General features: G+C 42.0%; 2 protein-coding genes across 2 annotated transcripts; both read right to left on the bottom strand.

The window, feature by feature from the left end:
* Positions 1-1,664: 1,664 nt before the first annotated feature.
* LOC119253141 (ubiquitin D-like) lies at positions 1,665-6,040 on the bottom strand. The gene is made up of 2 exons (XM_037520786.2): positions 5,928-6,040; positions 1,665-2,383 (listed from the first exon to the last, which is right to left on the bottom strand). Exons 1-2 carry the CDS (start codon positions 5,952-5,954, stop codon positions 1,913-1,915), a joined length of 498 nt encoding a protein of 165 aa, XP_037376683.1. The 5' UTR covers positions 5,955-6,040; the 3' UTR covers positions 1,665-1,912.
* Positions 6,041-14,066: 8,026 nt separating this feature from the next.
* On the bottom strand, positions 14,067-17,840 carry LOC119253140 (ubiquitin D-like). Its single transcript, XM_037520785.2, has 2 exons — positions 17,811-17,840; positions 14,067-14,545 (listed from the first exon to the last, which is right to left on the bottom strand). The coding sequence occupies exons 1-2, from the start codon at positions 17,835-17,837 to the stop codon at positions 14,075-14,077; spliced, it is 498 nt and encodes a 165-aa protein (XP_037376682.1). The 5' UTR covers positions 17,838-17,840; the 3' UTR covers positions 14,067-14,074.
* Positions 17,841-18,974: the final 1,134 nt, after the last annotated feature.

Raw genomic sequence — 18,974 nt, 5'->3', positions numbered from 1 at the left:
TATTGTTCTCACCCTTGAATCAGTATCAAAGAAAGTAAACAATGCTAAAGGTATAGCTAGGAAATGTTCCGGCCCTGAGAACTATGGAGAACAAGCTGCCCTGAACCAGCTGTGCTTGGAAGCCATAGGCTAATACGGGGGTGCATGCTTGTGGCAGCAGTACATTTCCTGGTGTATGCAAGTGCGAGAGGTCAGTAGTTCACAGGTCCTGTGGAGGTCAGGAATTTCTAGTTAAGAGTTAGACTTAAGTAGAACTTACTTTGATGATTTGTTGAGTTGTTTTGATGAGTTGTTTTAGACCACTTTGAAGTAATCAATAAATTAACCAAGTTAATTGAGTGCTAGGAGATAGATTGATTTTAGTAATTGGATATAGAATAGGAATTTTACACCCACTCTGTAACTGGGAAAGTTTAATTGTTGCCAAATGTTGTGCTGTCATATATGATTGCTCATGTTAGTAAATGAGCTGTACCTAGGAAACTAATTGTTCTTAAGGTTACCAGAGAAATGCCCTGTAGGTGTGAGACCTAGGAGTCTTTACATGTTCATGAGAAAATAGGTATTGATTGTTTCTGTTCTGCCTCAATGCTTACACTGATGTAATCCCATCACTTGCCTTAAGGTATAAATAAAGACCCTCTGAGACCCTCAGCATGAGATACTTGCACGAACTAAGGTGTCTGTGTCTTTCTCACCCCTACCTCGTTCCACTTCCCCTCAGCCCTGCGAGAAAAACTTTCACCAACACCGTCCTCTCCTTTCTGAGATCCCTGACACAACTTCTAGCTGGAACTGGTCTCCAGCATTCAAGACACTGGGAACTAAAATCCCATGATCACCAAAGGGAGGGTTGCGAGGATCTGAAGGTGGAGTTAAGCAGCCATGTTTTTTGTTTGGGTATATAACCAGCCATGTGAGTTGGGGTCTCTCTCTTGGCCTTATGGCGCTTGGATTTTTGCCAGCTCTCAGTAGGTCGTTGGGATTCCAGGTCATGGGAATGGCAGGACACATTCACGAATTTATCTCCCTCTTTTTCTCCCTCACTTATTCATTTCTTCATTTCCCCTTCTCTTATAAATAAACCTTTTAGTAACCTTTTGTGTGTGCCTGCAGTTTAGCATTAAGGAGTCCCTTTTAAGTGCGCTGTTGAAGACCCACAGTCAGGCAACCCATTTCGTATTGGGGTTGCCCTGTAACAGCAAGGAAAGCAGAGAGAAGGAAGCACAATCGGCCAGAACTTGGGCAGTGTTGGGGTCCAGTCAGAAACCAGGCCTGTCTACCCTACCCTCACTCCAATAGCTTCCCTGACTCTTGAGAGGACCTCCAGATCCTAGGACATGCAGAACAGAAACATGTCCACAGTCCCCTGCCTTTCAGAAAGCCTATTCCCTCTGAAAGCCTATCTGCTCCTAAGGAACCTCCACAAGAAACAAAATATCTACGTCTCATGGGAAAGTAGCTCACTTCATAATCATGTCACTGTTCTCTATAAAGTGACATTCCATTTGGCTCAAAAATTATTGCATAATATGATAGATGAATTCCTGGATCAAATATAGGAACACAGAAACTAATGACACATGAGTTTGTTGAATGGGAAAGGAAATGCTAGTTTTTCTGTAAGTCAGCCAAGTAAACATTATATTGCAAGATGGCTTTGCATGGTATTTTTAATGTGCTCTAAAATTTATTTTATGTTCTCAGTAACATACTATACACCAATTGCCACATAATTATGTTAGAATCAAATCATTGTAGATTTAGCTGCAGCTAAATTTGGTGTGGTACTCCACACCAACTCTACTTTTCCTGTAAGTTTGTTTCTCATTAATTTTGGGAGATTAACATCATAGGGTGTGATTGGCCAGTAAGCACTAAAAGGAAATAAGATTTATTTTCTCTTGGGTGGTCATCCCCCAATACAGTAACGGTTCAGGAAGAGATAATCGCCCCCTCTGATGTCGTACTCTGCCATGGTCTTCCCATTTTCCAGTCTCTTCCCATTGCAAGTCACAATCTGTCTCTTGGGGCGCACACCAGTGTTCTCCTCAATCATCTTTTTCACCTGTTTCACCGAGCTGTACCTTCGCACCTGGAGGAGGTGTCTCTGCCCCTCATCACCCTGCTCCACCAGAATCAAGGGCATCTCCTCATCACTGGGCTTCACTACCTTCAGAGTGAGGTGGATGGTTGTCTCCTTGTCAATGCCATAAGAGGACAGTGTTCTCCGGGGTTCTAGGGCCGTTGTGCCGAGCAGAAGGACCTGTTCCTGCACAGGAACCTTGGTCTGAGATCGGACATGTTCACTGATCTTATTCACGCTGTCATTAGAGTTGGCAGTGAAGGTCATCATATTCCATGCCTCGGAATGGACATTCACCTGGACATCAAAGGACAAGGGTTAGTTGCTGAGAATGGTTGCCCCCTTTTCCACCCCTGAATGGCTCCCCTCCTCAGTTGTTCACCCTTCACTGCCTGTCTGATCCTCCATCTCCTTTACAAGGAGTCATGTCCCTCCCTTCTCTGGAATTTCTCTTTTGGAAATTCCAGATTATAACACAAACAAGGAAATCAGTCTTATTCCTTTAAGCCATAACCTCTTACCCATCCCAAAATGTCATTAATAATGTCCCACATTTTTTTTTTAACCAAAGTGCCCTGGAGATGATGTGTCAAATGGCTACCCCTGATGGCCAAAGGGGTTAAGCACAGCACTGTGAAGCTATTTTCAGCCTCTGTAGCACGAGGTCTATCCTAGGGACCTACCCACATGGCACAGAAGACCTCTCCTGTCTCGTCACTGCTCCCCTCAGCAGTGTATTTCAGTCAATCTTCTTGTTCTGTGTCCCACTTTGTCTCTGCTGAATCCTCTCATCCTCCCCACCTGTGGCCTGTACCCCAGTTCTTATTTGCATAAATAAATAAATATTTGAAAAAATGTTAAAGATGTACACCAGACTCGTAAAAACAACTCCCCAAAAGAATTTCTGAGTCTTGGCAGCCTATTGGGGCACTCACTGGGCTTCCCTCTATAACTACCTTAGAGGAAGCTGGTTAGGATACAGAGTCTCTGTATTGTTTGTTTCCTTTTTCAATGTCCCATTGTTTTGCAATAGTAACCTACATATTATAGAAACAGTGTGTTCAATGTCTCTTGTCCATCTGTATTTCTTATGTTCTTACATCTACTTGTTATAGAATATTATCACCTTTCATTAGACTAGGGCCCCACTCACAGAAGTTAGAGACTATATCCAACTCTACTTCAATAGCCTAGAAATGGGAAGCTCATCTCTGTTTGGTCTCCTGAAGGATTTGGGGTGGGTGTCCTTCATGCTCCATTCAAAAAATTTTCCTAATCAATAATTCTAGTTTTAATTCACCCATTTCCATACTCCTTCTTTTGGGTTTGAGCAAACCCCATGTATTTGTTATTTCAAGATGGTGAAATGATGTGAAAACAGTCCTGACTTGGAAGGAAGTTAATGGCTTCACTGGAATTTAAACCAGCTCCAGAGAAGAAGAAAGTCTTAAGTCACCTCAATTGCTTTGTCATTGGGGTAGCAATCCCATGTTTTAGAGTAAACGGTGGTGCCTTGCTTAAATAAAAATGATATTGAATGTTTAATTGTGTGCAGGGTTTCTGGATGAAGCTGTAGTCCTGTCACATGGGGGTAGTACCTTCTACTTTAATACTAGAGAGTTACTTAAATATGGCTCAAAATGGTACATTTCAAAATGTAGTTATAATTCACATTTTGTGCTCCTATGGGAAATCTTCCAAATCTACATGCCACAGACAGTCTTCACTGGACTGTCACTTGTCTGCGTTAAGCATTGCCTTCATAACAGCTTCTCTGCATTGTGACTATAGTCTTATACAAGGTAATGCATCAGTTTGTTAACAATTTAGGATAAATGATTTTTGTGAAACTGTCTTTTGGGAAGAGACGGAAGTTTTAGAGTCCTGAACCACTAATCAGGATTAGGTGAAAGGGGCCCATGATAATATTTTCCTTGTTTGTAATTGTGCCAGCTCTCTAGAGCATAAAGCTCACCCACTTCTGACCATTTGGGATCTGAGAGCTCAAGCTAATATTAAAACCAAACCAAATCAAACAATAAACTTGAAAAATCATGTTCTTAAATTGAACTCTTTTTAGCCAGTTAATAACATTTGGAAAAGTAATTATTATTATTTAAAAAAAATCATTTATTTACATATATTTTAAGACTTATTTATTTATACATACAAGAACCAGGATACAGGTCACATGCGTGGTAGGGTGACCTTGATTCACCAGAGACAGAGCAGGTAACAGAACAGGCAGACTGACTGAAATACACTGCTGAGGGGAGCAGCGGGCAAGACAGGAGAGGTCTGCCGCACTATGTGGGATTCTCGCCAGCTAGCTGGGATCAAACCTGCGCTGCAGAGGCAGTGGACAGCTTCACAGCCCTGTGCTGTGCTGCGCTCAACCGCCTGTGCCGCCAGGGGAGGCCATTTTTTAAAAAAAATATTTATACGAGGGCTGGGGTACAGGCCAGAAGCACCGGAGGGTGAGAGGATTCACCAGAGACAGAGTGGGGAGCAGAACAGGCAGATGGACAGAAAGCACTGCTGAGGGGAGTAGTGTGGCAACAGGAGAGGTCTGCTGAGCCATATGGGAATCTCCCTGGCTGGCTGGGAATCGAACCCACACTGCAGAGGCTGCCAACAACTTCACAGCACTGAGCTCAACAGGTGCACCATGGGGGAAACCCAGGAAAAGTAATTATTATTTCAATGTATTTTGTGGGTTACACATACTTTTTTAAACTCATAGAATAGTATGAGGGGGAGGAGTGCATGTTGGAATAGGTTGGAAATCTTGGCCCCTGCTGTTTTTTCAAATATCTTTCCAGATTTCTATACCCACCATTTTTAGAAGCCAAGATACATTTGCTTTCTGCACAGAGAAAATGTCTGCCTGCACCCCACTGTCCAATAGGATGTGGGGATTCTGAAACATCACCAGTGGCCAGGCAGAAAATATCAGATCAGGTTGCCGGCAACAGGAAATCTTTGAAAAGAAAAAAGTTTTAAAAAAAAAAGAAGAAATACAACTACACAGAATCCAAAGATGTACACCAGACTTGCAAAACAACTCCCCAAAAGAATTTCTGAGTCTTGGCAGCCTATTGGGACACTCACAGGGCTGCCCTCCATGACTACATTAGAGGAAACAGATAATGCATGAGTTCACCAAGAAATTAAGATAAATGATTTTTGTGAATGTGTCCTTTGGGAGGAGGAGGAAGCTTAAGAGTGCTGAAATGCTAAACAGGATAAAGTGAAAGGGGCCCAGGATAATATTTTCATTGTTTCTAATCTTGCCAGCTTTTTTTTTTTTTTAAAGATATTTATGTATACAAGAACTGGGGTACAGGTCAGAAGCAGGAGGGTGAGAGAATTCACCAGAGCCAGAGCGGGGAACAGAACAGGCAGTCCGACGAAATACACTGCTGAGGGGAGCAGCAGGTGAGGCAGGAGAGGTCTGCTGCGCCATGTGGTGTTCTCCCTGGCCTGCAGGGAATTGAACCGGCGCTGCAGAGGCTGCCGACAGCTTCGCAGCACGGCACTCACCAACCGCTGCGCCACTGGGGAGGTCCTTGCTAGCTCTCTTAAGCACAAAGCTCACCCCACTTCCGATATTTATCCCTAAATGTGGACAGTCCATGGTCTGTCATGAAAGAGAACTCAGGTGACCAAGTTCCCTCTACAGACCCTTCCCTTATATTCTGTAGAGATCAGTGCCCCTCTCACGCCCTTCGAGGCTTCTTCCCAACCTCCCTGAGCATTGGCCCACACCCATTCTCTCCATGTCTCCCCAAGTCCTGGAGGTGCTTTCCCTTTCAAATCCCTTCATCAAACCCCAACTTACACAGAGGCAGGAGGCATTGGGAGCCATCTCTTCGATCTGGGGAGCAAAAAAGAGATGGAGGCAAGGACCTTGCACCAGCTTATATGCAGCTGCTCTGCTGGAAATCCCCTACTGGCAGGGCCCTCCCCTTCCCTTGCTCTTTGTGGTTGAATTTTCTTTCACTTTTGCTTAGTGGAGCCAATAGACAAAGAGATTTTATGGTCACTTTTCCCTCAACAATCCATCTGCCTTCCTTTTTAAGACATGATGATCCTTCTTTGTTGAGAATTTTCCCCTGATTAACACCCCACTCCCTCCCCCACTGCCCCTGTCCTGACTGTCCAGTGTGCAGCTCTGGGCCCTCACTGGCTTGAGAAACTTTAACACTTGCTGGGCATTTCCTGCTGCCTGTAAAGGGCCTTCCTGAGAGTGAGGGAGCCCAGGAGCAGATGTGAAAGGATGTGACCATGAGCAGCCTGTTCACACCAGCCTGACTAGATGTGGGGAGTGAGCTTTGAGAAGACCCTAGACAAATAACCTGACTGAGAAGAAACCTAAGTTCCATTTCCAAGGGTGCCACTTGCTACATTACCTTGGGCAAGTCTGTGCATCTCCTTAGATGTTGGTTTTCTACCTTATAAAATGAGATGATTGGAGAAAATTCCTAAGTGTTTTCTAGGCTCAGAAATTTTTGTCTATGAAATATTCTTTACAAAGGATTTCTGCTTCTTGAGCTCTCTCACTCACTTCTTACCCTATCCAAAAACCTGTAAAATAAAGTCACTATTTGAGAAAAATTCAAAGGCAATAATCAAATGCTGACTCCCTTCTCCTATACAGCACAACAGTTGCATCCACCCTCACACCATGGGGCCTCTGTTTACTCACTTTAGCTTGTGGGCACTCAATTGTGATCTCAGAAATAGTTAAGGTGCTGTCTACTCTTGGGCATTTGGATGGGGAAGAGGCAGTGCCAGCATGCCTTCAGAGAATTTACTCAACCACTATGATATCCTAATTTTCCAAATTAACCACTGCTCTCTCCCATGCTCTCAGGATATTGCTCCTAATAGTAAAAATCTAAAAAAAATTACAAAAATTACAAAAATTATTGAGTGTTCCAATTCTTTTCAAAGTGAAAAATCTGTGAAAACAATGATTTTCTGTGACCATCCAAGAATGTCCACCCTGTAGAACCTAAATTTATAGACGTTGCTGCACAGAGTAACAGGATCTGAGAGCTCAAGCTAATATTAAAACCAAACCAAACCAAACAATGAACTTGACATAAATCATGTTCTTAAATTGAACTCTTTTTAGCCAATTAATAACATTGGGGAAAGTAATTATTATTTCAATGTATTTTGTGGGTTAGACAAACTTCTTTTAACACAGAGAATAGTATGGAGGGGGCTGAGTGCATATTGGAATAGGTTAGAAAGCTTGGCCCCTGCAGTCTTTTCAAATATTTTTCCAGATTCCTACCACCCCCTATGTTTAGAAACCAAGAAACCATTGGATGTTGCACGGCAGAAAATGTCTGCCTGCATCCTACTGTCCAATAGGATGTGGGGATTCTGAAACATCACCAGTGGCCAGGCAGAAAATGTCAGATCAGGTTGAGGGTGACAGGAAATGTGCAAGCTCTGCAGCAGAGGTGGAATTGAGAAAAGGGAAAGGAAATGCTGTAAAGACCCAGTCTTGAGTAAACTGCTCTCACCTTCAAATTTTATTTGCACCCATTACCTTGTTCGGCACATTAGTTCTGGAAATGGAAGGAGGGGAGACCTATAAATTGCCTTAAAATTACACTCAAAATCACCACTTCATACATATTTGGTTGCAATGTACATTGGTGCATTCACTATAGACAATGATATGGAGTTTTGTTAACAAATTGATAATAGAACCATTATACGATCCAGAAATTCTAGCTCTGGGTATTTATCTGATGGCCTTTTAAAACAAAATTTACATACATTTTACATCAGTTGTGTACAATGGATGATTTCTCCTCTCAGGTGTAGTCCCCGTGAAATTCCAACCACCAGTTCACCAGGGTACCATCACCATAGTCCCTGGGCTCTTCCCAGTCCTGTTTGGATCCTCCTCCCTCCACCTCCCCTGCAGATGTCTCTGATTTATAGCTGCCTGTTGATTATAGATTATAATTTTTTATTATAATTTACTCCCACCATTTCCTTATTTGTTTCCTCTACATTCCTCCTATAAGTGAAACCATCTTATATTTTTCTTTTTCTTTCTGGCTATTTCACTGAGCATAATCCCTTCTAGTTCCAACCATGTTACCGTGAATGGCATGTCTGTAGCCTCTACAGTGCCAGTTCGATCTCTGCTGGCCATGGAGCAACCTTTTTTTGATTGCTGAATAATATTCCATTGTGTATGTATACTACATCCTCTTGATCCAGTCCTATATTTTTGGGCAGTTGAGTAGTTTCCATGGCTTACTTATTGTAAGAAGTGCTGCAATACATATAGGGGTGCAGGTGTCCCTTTTTTTTTTTTAAAAAAAAGATTTATTTATTTATTTGTTTGTTTATACAAGCACTGGGTACAGTCAAAAGTGCAGGAGGGTGAGAGAATTCACCAGAGCCAGAGCGGGGAGCAGAGCAGGCAGAAGGACCGAAGTACACTGCTGAGGGGAGCAGCGGGTGGCAGGAGAGGTCTGCGCGCCATGCGGGACCCTCCTCCTGTGGCTGGGGAGAAGCCTGGGATCGAACTGGCGCCGCAGAGGCTGCGGGCAGCTTCACAACCCAGCGCTCAACCGCTGCGCCACCAGGGAGGCCCCAGGTGTCCTTTTGAATTAATGTTTTTGTGTCCTTTGGGTAGATTCCTAGAAGTGAATCCAGCAATTGGATTATACAGAAATCCAGCAATTGGATTATACAGAAGCTCCATTTTTAGTAGATTGAGGAACCTCCACACAGATTTCCATAGTGGTTGGACCAGTTTGCACTCCCACCAACAATATAGGAGAGTTCCTTTTATCCATGTCCTCACCAACATTTGTTGTTGCTAATTTTTTTGAGATATGTCATTCTCACTGGTGTGAGATGGTATCTCATTGTAGTTTTGATTTGCGTTTCCCTGATTACAAGTGATGTTGAACATTTTTTCATATGCCTGTTTGCCATTTGCATTTCTTCTTTGGAGAAGTGTCTTTTTAGCTTTTTTTGTCCATTTCTTGACTGGCTTGTTTACTTTGTTTATGTTGATTTTCTTTAGCTCTTTGTAGATCTTCATGATCAGCCCCTTATCAGTCGTATTGCATGTAAAAATTTTCTCTCAATCATCGGGGTGTCTCTTTGTTTTGGTTAATGTCTCATTGGCTATACAGAAGCTTTTTAATTTGATGTTGTCCCAGTTGTTCACCTTTTCCTTCACTATCATTGCTTTAGGTGATGTGTCTTTAAAAATATTACAGAGAGGGCCTCCCCGGTGGCGCAGCGGTTGAGTGCTGGGTTGCGAAGCTGCCCGAGGCCTCTGCGGCGCCGGTTCGATCCCCGGCTGCTCTCCGGCCACCGGAGGAGGGTCCCACATGGCGTGCAGACCTCTCCTGCCGCCCGCTGCTCCCCTCAGCAGTGTACTTCGGTCCTTCTGCCTGCTCTGCTCCCCGCTCTGGCTCTGGTGAATTCTCTCACCCTCCCGCGCTTCTGACTGTACCCAGTGCTTGTATAAACAAAACAAACAAACAAATAAATAAATAAAAAACATGCCTCTATAAAAAAAAAAAAGTTAAAAAAAAATATTACAGAGATGGGCCTCCCTGGTGGCGCAGGTGGTTGAGTGGAGCGCTGTGAAGCTGTCTGCTGTCTATAGTCTCTACGGTGCCAGTTCGATCTCTGCTGGCCATGGAGCAACCCACATGGCTCAGACCTCTCCTGTCTCGCTGACTGCTCCCCTCTGCAGTGTATTTCAGTCAGTCTGCCTGTTCTGCTGCCCGCTCTGTCTCTGGTGAATCCTCTCACTCTCCCACATGTTTAGCCTGTTCCCCAGTTCTTGTATAAATAAATAAATCTTAAAAAAAAAGGGGCTACTGAGGCCAAAAGTTGGGCTTCACTGAGCTAGCTGTTAAAAAAAAAATTACAGAGATGTATGTCATGTAGTGTTTTACCTATATTTTCTTCTATATATTTTATGGTTTCAGGTCTTATGTATAGTTCTTTAATTCATTTTGAGTTGGTTTTTGTGCATGGTGTGAGGCGGAAGTCTAACTTCATTTTTTTGCATGTAGCAGTCCAGTTTTCCCAGCACCATTTATTGAACAAACTGCCCTTGTTCCATTGTATATTCTTTGCTCCTTTGTCAATGATTAGCTATCCATATATGTGTGGCTTCTTTTCTGGGTTTTCTGTTTGATTCCATTGGTCTGTGTGTCTGTTTTTGTTCCAGTACCATACTATTTTAATTATTATGGCTTTGTAGTACAGTTTGAAATCTGGGGGTCTAAGAACTCCATTTCCCTTCTTTTTATTCAGTAGTGCCTTTTCAATTTGAGTTTTTTTGTGGCTCCATAAAAATTTCATCAGTATTTGTTTAATATCAGGCCTCCTTGGTGTTGAAAGGGGGTAAGCCAAAGCATTATGAAGGTATCTGCAGCCCCTGAAGCACAAATTCGATCCTGGGCTGGCCAGGGAGTTACCCACATAGCACGGCAGACCTCTCTTGTCTTGCCTGCTGCTCCCCTCAGCAGTGTATTCAGTCAATTCACCTGTTCTGTTCCTCAAACTGTCTGTTCCTCCCCTGTACTTCTGCCTGTACCCCAGTTCTTGTATGCATAAATAAATAAATAAATCTTAAAAAATATTTGTTCTATTCTTTGCAGAATGTAATTGCAATTTTTATTGGAATAGTGTTGAATCTGTACATTGTTTTTGGGAGGATGGCCAGTATAATAATATTAATTCTTCCAATCTATGAGCAGGGGATGTCTTTCCATTTCTTTGTGTCTTCTTCTATTTCTTTTAATAATAGTTTTCTTTGTATAGGTCCTTTACCCCTTTTTTAATGCTTATTCCCAATTATTTGATCCTTTTTGTTTTGATTATAAAAGGAATGGTTTTCTTCATTTCTTCTTCTTCAGATTGATTGTTTGCATATAGGAAGGCTTCTGATTTTTGTGTGTTGATTTTGTATCCTCCTACTTTACTAAACTGATTATTTTGATTAGGTTTTCTGTGGAGTTTTTGGGGTTGCATATGTATATTATATCATCTGCAAGTAGTGATAGTTATTCCTTTTTTCCCTATTTGGATTCCTTTCATTCCTTTTCTTATCTTATTGCTCTGGCTATGACTTTCAGTATAATATTGAAAAGCAGTGGTTAGAGTGGTCATCCTTGTCTTTTTCCGGACCTAAGGGAAAGGCTTTCAGCTTTTCACCATTGAGAATGACATTGGCTATGGATTTGTCATACATGGCCTTTATTATGTTAAAGCATGTTGTTTTGTCCCAAGAATTTCAAGATCCTTTCTCGTTAATGGATGTTGAACTTTGTTGAGTGCTTTCTCAGCATGTGCTGTTGATGTGTTGGATTACATTAATTGATTTTCAGATGTTGAACAATCCTTGTAACCCTGGTATAAATCCCAATTGGTCTTGATGAATTATCTATTTAGTGCATAGTTGGATTCTGTTGCCTAGGATTTTATGGAGGATTTTTGTATCAGTGTTCATTAGAGATATTGGCCTGTAGTTTTCTTTTTTGTGTGTTGTCCTTGTTCAGTTTTGGTATTAGTGTAATGATGGCTTTGTGAAATATATTTGGTAGTATCCCTTTGATGGCCTTTTTTGCAGGAATTATTTTGGGGATATCAGTGTGAGGCTGGAGGTGAGGGTGTGAAAGAACTCACCAGAGACAGAATAGAGAACAGAATGGGGGGATTTATACTGAAAAGGTAGTTTTAAGGTGTATAGAGAGTGTTGTATTTTATGACATCTTTGTCTAGGCTTTTTCAGTCAATAGGTTTCTAGCATATTCATCCATATTGTTGATTGTGGGTATAATTCACACATTTTCACTGCTGGTGATACTTTATTATCACTTACCTATTTTCCTATTACTGCAAGCTACCATAGGACCTGGCTATTCCACTCCTAGAAATCTACCCAAAGAGCACAACAACATTGATTCAAAAGGATACCTGCACCCCTATGTTTATTTCAAAACTATTTATAATAGGTAAACTGTGGAAACATCCCAAATGACTAAAAATAGATGACTGGATCATAAAGATGTATATATACCCAACAGAATACTATTCAGCAATCAAAAAGATAAGCTCATGCCATTAACAATAACATGGATGGAGTTAGAAGGGATTATGCTCAATGAAATAAGACAGAAAGGTAAAGGAAAATATCAGATGGTTTCACATATAGGAGGAATAAAGTGGAACCAAATAAAGGATCAGGGAAAGAAAATAATAACAATATCAGTTACCCTTATGTTACCTTTTCTAGCAGAGCTGAATAGTTCTTGGCCATTACTTCATTTTTTTCTTCATATTTATCTACTTTCACCTGGGACCTTTGTGCATTATGATCTTCAATTTTACTAATTCTATCCTCCATTTGGTCTAATTTGCTTCTATAGCTTTCTGTATTTTTTTGTGTCTCCCAATTGATTTTTTGAACCCACATTTCCTGTTCATTCCTATATGAGAATCTGCAAGATTCTCATGGGGGAGGTCCCTTTTCCATCATGGAAATTTTCATGTGCTTGAGGGAAATGTTCATGTGCTTGAGGGAAAATCCTGTATCTTCTATAGATGCAAGTTCAGGGGCGGGGAAATGGCCCTCCAGCTTTCTCCTAAACCGTGTAAGAGAAAGCATGGTATAGTGAATACCTTCCCCTCCCCAAGGGATACTGTAACCCCTCTCAAATATCCATATGCTGGTAAGATGACATGTGACAAGATGCTTAACTATGGCTTTCTCTCATTCTGGAAGAGACCATGGAAGGCCTATGGTGTCTCCAACAAGAGTCTCAAATTGGCAAGAAAATCACTGGCTTTACCTTACAGGAAACCCTCATCTAGAAAAAGGAGCATGTACTTGAGAGGAAATCAGTCCAACCTAATGCTCACCATCCTGGTGCCTAATGCCCACCACAGTTCTTTAGACAGTAAATGTAGCAGGAGGACCTATGAATGTGGATTTTCCTGGGTGGGGTTAACTTGAGAAACTCTTCTGTGGGAGGCAGTTCTTGAGCAAGTTTTAAAGAAGGGAAGGAACTAATCTAGTAGTGAAGAAGGTGGACACGTGTCAGGTTGTGAGAAAATCATGCATGAGACCAGTAGTGAGAAATGAGAGAGCTACAGTGGGACAGAGAAGTAAATGATGGGAGTGAAATGGAACAGGACTAGAGCTCCCCAAAATGAAAGAGACAACTGTAGTAAGGAAAGCAGAGAAGGAAGCACAATCATCTAGAACTTGGGCAGGTTGGGGTCCAGCCAGAAACAAGCTCCTGCCCACCTTCACTCAGATAGCTGCCCCCAGCCTGAGACCTCCCAGAACCCTGAACATGCAGAACAGAGACATGTCCACAATCACCTGCCTTTCAGAAAAACTGTTCCCTCTGAAATCCTATCTGCTCCTAAAGAATCTCCACAAGAGACATAAAATCCCTAGGTCTCCAGGGAAAGCAGCTCACTTCATAATCATGTCACTGTTCTCTATAAGTGACAGTCTATTTGGCTCAACAATTATTGCATAAGATGATAGATGAATTCCTGGGTGAAACATAGAAACACAGAAATTTATGACACATGAATTTGTTGAATGGGAAAGAAAACGCTGGTTTTTTAATTAATCAGCCAAGTAAATATTAAATTGCAGGATGTCTTTGAATGCTATTTTTAATGTGCCTTAAAATTTATTTTATGTTCTCAGGAATATATTATACACTGATTAATTAATTATGATAGAATAATCATAACATAATCATAATCATAATTAATTATGATAGAATCAAATCATTGTTGATTCAGCTGCATCTTCTTCCCTGCTCCACACCAAATTTACTTTTCCTATAAGTTTGTTTCTTGTTAATTTTGGGAGATTATCATAGGGTGTGACTGGCCAGTAAGAACTGAAAGGAAATAAGATTTACTATTTCCTACATCATTCCTCTCTGAGGGTGGTCACCCCCCAATACAGTAAGGGGTCAGGAAGAGAAAATCGCCGCTTCTGATGTCGTACTCTGCCATGGTCTTCCCATCTTCCAGTCTCTTCCCATTGCAAGTCACAATCTGTCTCTTGGGGCGCACACCAGTGTTCTCCTCAATCATCTTTTTCACCTGTTTCACCGAGCTGTACCTTCGCACCTGGAGGAGGTGTCTTTGCCCGTGTTCACCCGGCTCCACCAGAATCAAGGGCATCTCCTCATCACTGGGCTTCACTACCTTCAGAGTGAGGTGGATGGTTGTCTCCTTGTCAATGCCATAAGAGGACAGTGTTCTCCGAGGTTCTAGGGTTGTTGAGCCGAGCAGAAGGACCTGTTCCCTCACAGGAACCTTGGTCTGAGATCGGACATGTTCATTGATCTTCTTCACTCTGTCATTAGAGTTGGCAGTGAAGGTCATTAATTTCCATTTCTCAGAGAGGACATTCACCTGGACATCAAAGGACAAGAGACAGCTGCTGAGAATGGTCGCCACCTTCCCCACCCATTAATTCCTCCCCCTCCTCAGTTGCTCCCTCTCTTTACTGCCTGTCTGATCCTCCAGCTCCTTTACAAGGAGTCATTTCCCTCCCTTCTCTGGAACTTCTCTTTTGTATTTCCATATTATTACACAAATAAGGAAATCAGTCTTATTCCTTTAAACCATACCTCTTAACTACAATCGTATCAATATAAAGGTCATATCCATTAAGAAAAAAAAAAAAAAAAAAGCAGGGCCTCCCCGGTGGCGCAGTGGTTGAGCGCTGGGCTGCAAAGCTGCCCGCAGCCTCTGCAGCACTGGTTTGCTCCCTGTCTGATCCTCCCATATGGCACGCAGAGGGTCCCACATGGCGTGCAGACCTCTCCTGCCGCCCACTGCTCCCCTCAGCATTGTACTTTGGTCCTTCTGCCTGCTCTGCTCCTCGCTCTGGCTCTGGTGAATTCTCTCACCCTCCCGCGCTTCTGACTCTACCCAGTGCTTGCATAAATTAATAAATAAATCTTAAAAAAAAAAGCAAACCATACCTTTTATCCATCCCAAAACGTCATTCAAAATGTCCCACATTTTTTTTTAAACCAAATCCCTTAGAGATGGTGTGTTAAATGTCAAAAGAAATGCAACTACACAGCATCCAAGATATACTGCAGACTTGCAAAACAACTCCCCAAAAGAATTTCTGAGTCTTGGCAACCTATTGGGACACTCACAGGGCTCCTTTCCATGACTGCCTTAGCACACAAGTCTCTGTATTGTTTGTTTGTTTTTTTTTAATCTCCCATTGTTTCTCCCATCGTTTTATAATAGTAACCCACGTATGATGTAACAGTATGATGTAATAGTAACCCACATATGATGCGACAGTGTGTTTAGTATCTCTTGTCCATCTGTATTTCCCATGTTCTTATATCTAGCTATTATAGACTATTAACTCCTTTAATTAGACCAGAGTTCTACTCACAGAAGATAGGGACTATATCCGACTCCTACTTCAATAACCTAGAATTGGGAGGCTCACCCTTGTTTGGTCACCTGAGGGATTTTTGGAGGCGGTATCCTTCATGCTCCATTCAAAAAAAATTTCCTAATCAATAATTCTAGTTTCACCTGTACCCCTATATTTATTGCAGCACCATTTATAATAGGTAAAACCTGAAACCACCCAAATGCCCAAAAATAGATGACTCAGTCAAGAAGATGTGGTGTAGGGCCTTCCTGGTGGTGCAAGGGGTTAAGATGCAACCTATGAAGCTGTCCGCAGCCTCTGTAGCATGGGTTTGATCCCCGGCCAGCCAGGGAGCTACCCCATAGTGCAACAGACCTCTCCTGATTTGCCTGCTGCTCCCCTCAGCAGATTATTTCAGTCAATCTGCCTGTTCCATTCCCCACTCTGTCTCTGGTGAGTCCTCTCACACCCTGTACCTCTGGCCTGTACCCCAGCTCTTGTATGCATAAATAAATAAATCTTTAAAAAAAAAGATGTGGTATATATACACAATGGAATATTATTCAGCAATCAAAAAGGATAAACTCATGCCATTCGCAGCAACATGGATGGAGCTAAAAGGAATTATGCTCAGTGTAATAAGCCAGAAGGAAAAGAAAAATATGGGATGGTTTCACTTATAGCAGGAATATAGAAGAACCAAATAAGACATCAGTGTAAAAAATAATAAGAGTACAAAACGCAACAAAGCAAAAACAGACAATTATAAATCAGAGATATCGTGCAGGAGAGGAGGAGGAGAAGGATCAGAGGGAGGGAGGGAAGAGCACAAAGGACTGAAGTCACGGTGCACAGATGCATTGGTGAAGGAAACTCTATGGGGTCTACACCTGAGGGGGTGGGGGGAAGCAAATATTGTTTAGAAATGAACAATGATGTAAAAATTTAAAAAATAGTTTATTAAAAAATTACAGATAAAAAAATAATTCTAGTTTCAATTCACCCATTCCCCCACCCCCTTTTATGGGTTTGGGTAACCCCAGGTATTTATTAATTTCAAGATGGTGAAATGATGTCAAAACAGTCCTGACTTGGAAGGAAATTAATACTTCACTGGAATTTAAACCAACACCAGAGAAGAAAAATTCTTAAGTCACCTCATTTGCTTTGTCATTGGGGTAGCACATCCCATATTTTAGAGTAAATGGGGGTGCCTTGCTTAAATCAAAATGGCATTGAATGTATAATTGTGTGAAGGGTTATGGATAAAACTGTAATCCTGTCACATGGTGCCAGTACCTTCTACTGTAATATTAGAAAGCTTGTTATTTATTTATTTATTTATTTATTTATTTATTTATTTAATTAAATTAAAGGATCCCCATCTCAGGTTTAACCTTTTTTTAAAAAAAACATTTATTTATTTTTACAAGAACCAGGGAACAGGCCAGATGTGTGGGAGGGTGAGAGGATTCACCAGAGACAGAGTGGGGAACAGAACAGGAAGACTGACAAAATACAGTGCTGAGGGGAGCAGCAGGCTCGACAGGAGAGGTCTGCTTGCCATTGGGTAGCTCCCCAGCTGGCCGGGTTCAAACCCGCGCTGTAGAGGCTGAGAACAGCACACAGCATTGCACTCAACAGCCTGTGCCACCTGAGAGGCCCACAAAGCTTGTTATTTAAATATTGATCAAATGGCACACTTCAAAATGTAGTTATAATTCAGTTTTTGTGCTCCTATGGGAAATCTTCCTAATCTAGATGCCACAGACAGTCTTCCTTGGACTGTCAGACATCTGTATTAAGCATTGCCTTCAAAACAGATTGTCTTCATAGTGCCTGTAGTCTTACATAAGGTAACATTAGCAACTTAGTATAAATGATTTTTGTGAATGTCTCTTTTGTGGGGAGAAGGAAACTTAAGAGTCCTGAACTCCTTAATAGGATAAGGTCAAAGGGGCCCATGATAATATTTTCATCATTTCTAATTTTGCCAGCTCTCTTGAACACAAAGCTCACCCCGCTTCCCATCATTTATCCCTAAATGTGGACAGTCCATGGTCTGAAATGAAAGAGAACTCAGGTGACCAAGATCCCTCGACAGAACCTTCCCTTATATTCTGTAGATATGAGTGCCCATCTCACGCTATTCGAGGTATCTTCCCAGCCTCCCTGCCTCTCTGAGCATTGGCCTGCATCCATTCTTTCCATGTCTCCCCAACTCCTGGAGGTGCTTTCCCTTTCAAATCCCATTATCAAACCCCAACTTACACAGAGGCAGGGGGCAGTGGTAGCCATCTCTTCGACCCAGGCAGCATGAACAGCAGACAGAGGCAAGGGCCTTGCACCAGCTTATATGCAGGTGCTCAGCTGGAAATCCCCTACTGGGAGGGTCATCCCTGTACATTGCTCTTTGTGATTGCGTGTTCTCATGAATTTTCTTTCACTTTTGCTTAACGGAGTCAATAGACAAAGAGACTTTATGGTTAAACATTTTTCCCGCAACAATCCTTCTGCCCTCCTTTTTCAAAGACATGATGATCCTTCGTTGTTGAGAATTTCCCCCTGTTTAACAACCCACTCCCTCCCCCTCACCAATCCAGTCCTGATTTATGACTGTCCAGCGAGCAGCTCTGGGCCCTCATTGGCTTGAGAACTTTTAATACTTGCTGGGTCTTTCCTGCTGCTTGTGAAGGGCCTTCCTGAGAGCAAGGGAGCCCAGGAGCAGATGTGAAAGGATGTGACCATGAGCAGCCTGTTCACACCAGCCTGACTAGATGTGGGGAGTGAGCTTTGAGAAGACCTTGGATAAATAACCTGACTGAGAGGAAAACTTTGTTCCATTCCCAATGGTGCCACTTGCTACATTACATTGGGCAAGTCTGTGCATCTCCTTAGATGTTGGTTTTCTGCCTTATAAAATGAGATGATTGGAGAAAATTCCTGAGTGTTTTCTAGGCTCAGAAATTTTTGTCTATGAAATATTCTTTACAAAGAATTCCTGGGTGTTAAGCTCTCTAACCCATTTCTTACCCTATCCAAAAACCTGTCAACCAAAGCCACTATTTGAGAACAATTCAAAGCCAATAATCAAATGCTGACTCCCTTCTCCTATACAGTACAACAGTTGTATCCAGCTTCACACCATGGTGCCTCTGTTTGCCCACTTTACTCCTGGACACTCACTACTGTGATCTCAGAAATAGCTAAGGTGCTGTCTACTCTTGGCATTTGGATGGGGAAGAGGGAGTACCAACATGCCTTCAGGGAATTGATTCAACCACTCTGATCTCCTAATTTTCCAAATTAATCCCTGCCCTCTCCCAAGCTCTCAGAACATTGCTCCTGAGAGTAAAAAAAAATTAAAAAATTGAAAAAAAATTACAAAAATGATTGCATGCTCCAGTTTTTTTTCAAAGTGAAAAATCTATGAAA

This window comes from Talpa occidentalis, unplaced genomic scaffold (genome assembly GCF_014898055.3).
Source record: "Talpa occidentalis isolate TD23 unplaced genomic scaffold, MPIMG_talOcc4v2.1 talOcc4.2, whole genome shotgun sequence".
NCBI lineage: Eukaryota > Metazoa > Chordata > Mammalia > Eulipotyphla > Talpidae > Talpa > Talpa occidentalis.
This window is presented reverse-complemented; position numbering and strand designations above follow the sequence as displayed.